Genomic DNA, 4599 nt, shown 5'->3' on the forward strand with positions numbered 1-4599 from the left:
TAATGATGTCACGCAGGTGTTGGAGTAATAACTACATTTAATGAATCTGTTTGAGATCGAATTAATGTTTTGCTATAAATTACGGACATGACATCTGAGGACTAGTTCTAGCCCTCAGATGTCATGTCCGTAATAATTACTGTAGTTATTTTGCTTTATCTCCAGATTCAATCATAGGCTCGTTCTTACGCACTAGAGCACGTTCGCACATGCGCACTCTTCAAAAATGACGCTTTAAATCTCGACAAACTAAAGACGTAAATTACATTTGTAACTTAATTAAAGACACAGATTGTACTGAATGTCAGCTTACTTATTTTGCTCAAGATAAGGATTTATTGAGTCCACATGTCGTGTAAACAAGAAACTCTTCTAACCACAGGTTGAGATCTGTTGTTCCAAACACACAACTCTGTGATGCTGTTCGCGAATGTTCGTTAGATGTTTTCGGGAAAACCTACAGTACCCTTAACCAGCGAGATCAGCTGCAGGGCGGGGAAATCAAGCCTTTATTTTAGGTTTTACACCTAATAGCTTGATTTCATGAGAACAACTGTGCAGCTCAACCATCTAGTCTCTTATGGACGGTTATTGATTGGGACATTATTTGTATGAATGACAGGCAATGGTGCATATATTATACATTTTTACTTAATGAATGACAGACAATGAAAGGCAGACATAATCAAGTTATTAAAAGCTCAAACAAGAACTCCAGCATTGAGCAACTCTAAAATATTCAATACTCCAAGACTGCAACTACATTTACACAGCGATTCAGCTCATAGACATTCACAGCAGAAGTCAAGTAGTTTATACTTAAATCTTTAAAACAATAATCATTATTTATCAAAAACCACACATTTTTGTGAAATTTCTGGAAAAGTGATAAATATGATAATATGAGACTTAAATTATGATCAGACAGAAAATAATAAAAAGCAACACAGTTAAAAAAACAACAACATGGGAATGTGTTCATGGAAATATTCAGGTAAATGGGAATTTCTATTTCCACCAGTGTAACGTGAGCTTTCAAAAGTAGGTTATTAAGTTTGACTTAAGGTGCATTTCAAATGTGCCCATAAAAACAGACAAGAAGCACTAATGCTTGTAACAGATCCTTCTGATTTATGACAGTGTCACTGTAACTTCATCCAGAGCTGCTGATGGACTAGAAGAAGCTGGTCTTGAGTTTGATGGTGGGCGCCGCTTGTACGCTGGGCTGAGGTTGTCTGGCCGCCGCCTTGGCTCTGCTGTTGGCCTGTGTGGATCTGATGGCCGCCTCGAGCCGGGTCTTGAGTTCTGGTGCCGCCCCGATGACGGTCTTGAAGGCCACGGGGTACAGAGGGCCGATGCGCATCAGGTTCTGCAGGGCGAACTCGTGCAGGCCCGTGGAGCTGCTGGGGGCCGTGGAGAAGCTGGTCTCGTCCAGCAGGTATGAGATGAGCGTCGGGACCAGCAGAGCCAGTAACTGCACTCCTGTGGGACACAGACCGGTTTAAGGGAACAACTTGACATGAAGCTGCTCGTTTTTGTACTTTCAATTAAATTTTTATGTAGTGATCAAACTGGCACACAGTATTCATTGGCTTTAGTATTTTTAAAAGGTTTTACAGCAGTTTTGATCATTTAAAGGTGACATATACACATTTCAGCTTAAAATACCCCCCCAGATCATTTATTATAGCTTGTCAAATTTGCCCTTTTTGAGTGTCCCTTTAAATGCAAATGAGCTCTATCCCCGCCTCCGTTCAGAAGAGGGCGGAGTCTTTACACGAGCTTCAGAAACTCCGGCAATAACAGATCAGGCCAATCTCACTCATCCAGAATCCCAGAATAACCCAGTGTTTTCCACACATAGACTAATGGTGACGGTGCGCCACAGAATCAACACCAGCCGCCACATTGCGTTTCGTTATTATTATTTTTTTTAACGCTATTTATAACACGCAGCGTATTCGTTCAGCTGCATTTCCTTTCCCTGCTCTCCCTCCGTCTCTCTCTCACACACACACACACACACACACACACACACACCGCGTCTGTCTCCATGAAAACGAGGTCATCCAAGATCAAAAAATATTTTATATTCTGAATACAATGTTGTCAGTGTGTTAATGTTGGAGTCCCGACCCGACCCTTAGCAAACAAGCGATTGCGCCTTCTTTAGTAAGTTAACTAACGTTAGTCACAAGTTTGCGGTAAAATGCAAAAAAAAAAAACCCCCCCTCCTCCCATTTACTTTTCTGGGTTGGCAGAAGCACTGGGGACCCAATTATAGCACTTAAACACGGGAAAAGTCTAGATTTCCATGAGATGTCCCCTATAAAGTTCTCAGATATGATCCAGTAGGTTTATAGGGTTAACTGCCAGATGCTTACGGTTGTGCTCCTCTGCCATGGCCACGAGGCTCTCCAGCACTTTCACCCCCTCCTGTACGGCCTGCAGCTCCGCCGGCGTGGAGGGCCGGCTCTGCTCCACGCTCCTCAGCTGCTCCACGAGCACCGGAGCCAGCGAGTGGATGTAGGGAGCCGAGAGACTCCGGCACGGGTGCTGGAACACCGACAGCAGCAGCTGATAACAGCGGGCCTGGGTCTGAACACACACGACACAGACAACACATTCAGGGTTTAAACCGCCTCTATTATGATTGTTCTGATATTCCCCTTCATGTAGTGTGTATAGAGATGTTTGTGAGTGTAAAAGATCTGCACAGTTTCAAAGTTAAAAGTGCAGATAAATGTTGTAAGTTGTAGATAAATGAGTTTTTGTCTCCTAAAAGAAAGAAGTGATTCTGAACTGAAAGAGTCGTCAGTGATTCAGTCTCACTTCCCGATGAACACACACTGCCGTTCAAACGTTTGGGATCGGTAAGATTTTTAAAACAGCCTCTTCTGCTCACCAAGGCTGCGTTTATCTGATTAAAAATACAAAAACTACAGTAAAAACAGTGAAATATTATTAGAATGTGAATATCTAGTAAAGTGTAATTTATTCCTGTGATCAAAGCTGAATGTTCAGCATCATTACTCCAGTCTTCAGTGTCACATGATCCTTCAGAAATCACTCTAATATGATGATTTGATGCTCAAGAAACATTTATGATTATTATCAGTGTTGAAACAGTTTTTTACATTTTTATTTCAGGATTCTTTGATGAATAGCAACAGCATTTATCTGAAATAGAAAGCTTTTGTAATATTAAACACTACCGTTCAAAAGTTTGGGGTCGGTAAGATATTTATTTATTTTTTGGGGGAAAGAAAGAAAGAAATTAATACTTTTATTCAGCAAGGATTAATTAAATTGATCAAAAGTTACAGTAAAGACATTTATAATGTTACAAAAGATTCTATTTCAGATATATGCCGTTCTTATGAACTCTCTATTCATCAAAGAATCCTGAAAAAATATTGTGCACAACATTGTCAATTCAACACTGCTAATAATGAATGTTTCCTGAGCACCAAATCATATTAGAGTGATTTCTGAAGGATCATGTGACACTGAAGACTGGAGTAATGATGCTGAAAATTCAGGAATAAATTACAGTTTACTATATATTCACATAGAAAACAGCTGTTTTAAATTAAAATAATATTTCACTGTTTTACTGTATTTTTGATCAAATAAATGCAGCCTTGGTGAGCAGAAGAGACTCTTTCAGAAACATTAAAAATCATACTGATTCAAAACTTTTGAACAGCAGTGTACTTAGGTTTGTAACTAATTTGCATAATGCCTGCCTCTGGTCTTGATTGGCTGAGCAGCGTCTCTTAGCCCCGCCCTCAAACACTTGTTTAACTGAGACTGGAAGAGTTTGGTTCGTGTTGTTGAGAAGACGCTGTGTATCAAGAGCTGAGATTCAGGTATGATAATGAGCGTTTGCTTTCTGACCAATAACAGCAGACTGAGTCATCTGACCAATCAGAGCAGAGCAGCTCTCAGAGAGGCGGGGTTTAGAGAGACTGAATCCTTGATGGAAGCGTTTCAGACACTGAGAGAAAAGAGCTGACGCTGCACTGGAGATTATGAGGACATTACAGTGTTTTTGACACTGGATGAATGTAAACCGGCTCCAAAAGCACATTATGAACCTTTATATGTGCCACTCATCAGTGCACAAGTACTCTACAGCACTATTGCAGACAGTCTGAATGGCACATGTAAATAAAGCCTCAGTCTGTGTGTGTGTGTAACTCACCCAGGGATCTGCAGAAGCGAGTCCGTGTCTGAATCGCTCGATGCAGCCGTTCTGCAGGACGGAGACGCCGGTCAGCTCGTCACTGGCCGACAGCAGGAAGAGTGTGACGGCCGTCAGCAGACTGACCTCATCCACACCGGCTCCACACGCTTCTGCAGCTCAGAAACAGACAAACACACACACTCACTCTTCATGGCAATAACTAAGAGTCATGGGTTAAATCGAGCAGAAAGAGCGCTTTACACTACTTTATACAGTGAATAATGATTCTATTAAACAAAATGAATTTGTTCCCGTGTTAGATGGTGAAGTGCGAGCCCTTTTTGGTTGCTTTTGCCATTTCTAACCATCACAAACACATCGTAAAAATTTTGGATGCTTTGCCATTTCTT

General features: G+C 41.2%; 1 protein-coding gene across 1 annotated transcript in view; it reads right to left on the minus strand.

The window, feature by feature from the left end:
• Positions 1-320: 320 nt before the first annotated feature.
• Positions 321-4599, minus strand: part of heatr5b (HEAT repeat containing 5B) — a 61925-nt gene continuing 57646 nt past the window's right edge. Inside the window, exons 33-35 of the mRNA XM_079855469.1 lie at positions 4208-4359; positions 2385-2598; positions 321-1482 (exon numbers count right to left, since the gene is read on the minus strand). Of these exons, the coding sequence (XP_079711595.1) occupies positions 1175-1482; positions 2385-2598; positions 4208-4359 (674 nt within the window). The 3' untranslated portion in view covers positions 321-1174. The remainder of the gene's footprint in view (positions 1483-2384; positions 2599-4207; positions 4360-4599) is intronic.

Source organism: Squalius cephalus (assembly GCF_949319135.1).
Source record: "Squalius cephalus genome assembly, chromosome: 21".
In the NCBI taxonomy this organism is placed as follows: domain Eukaryota; kingdom Metazoa; phylum Chordata; class Actinopteri; order Cypriniformes; family Leuciscidae; genus Squalius; species Squalius cephalus.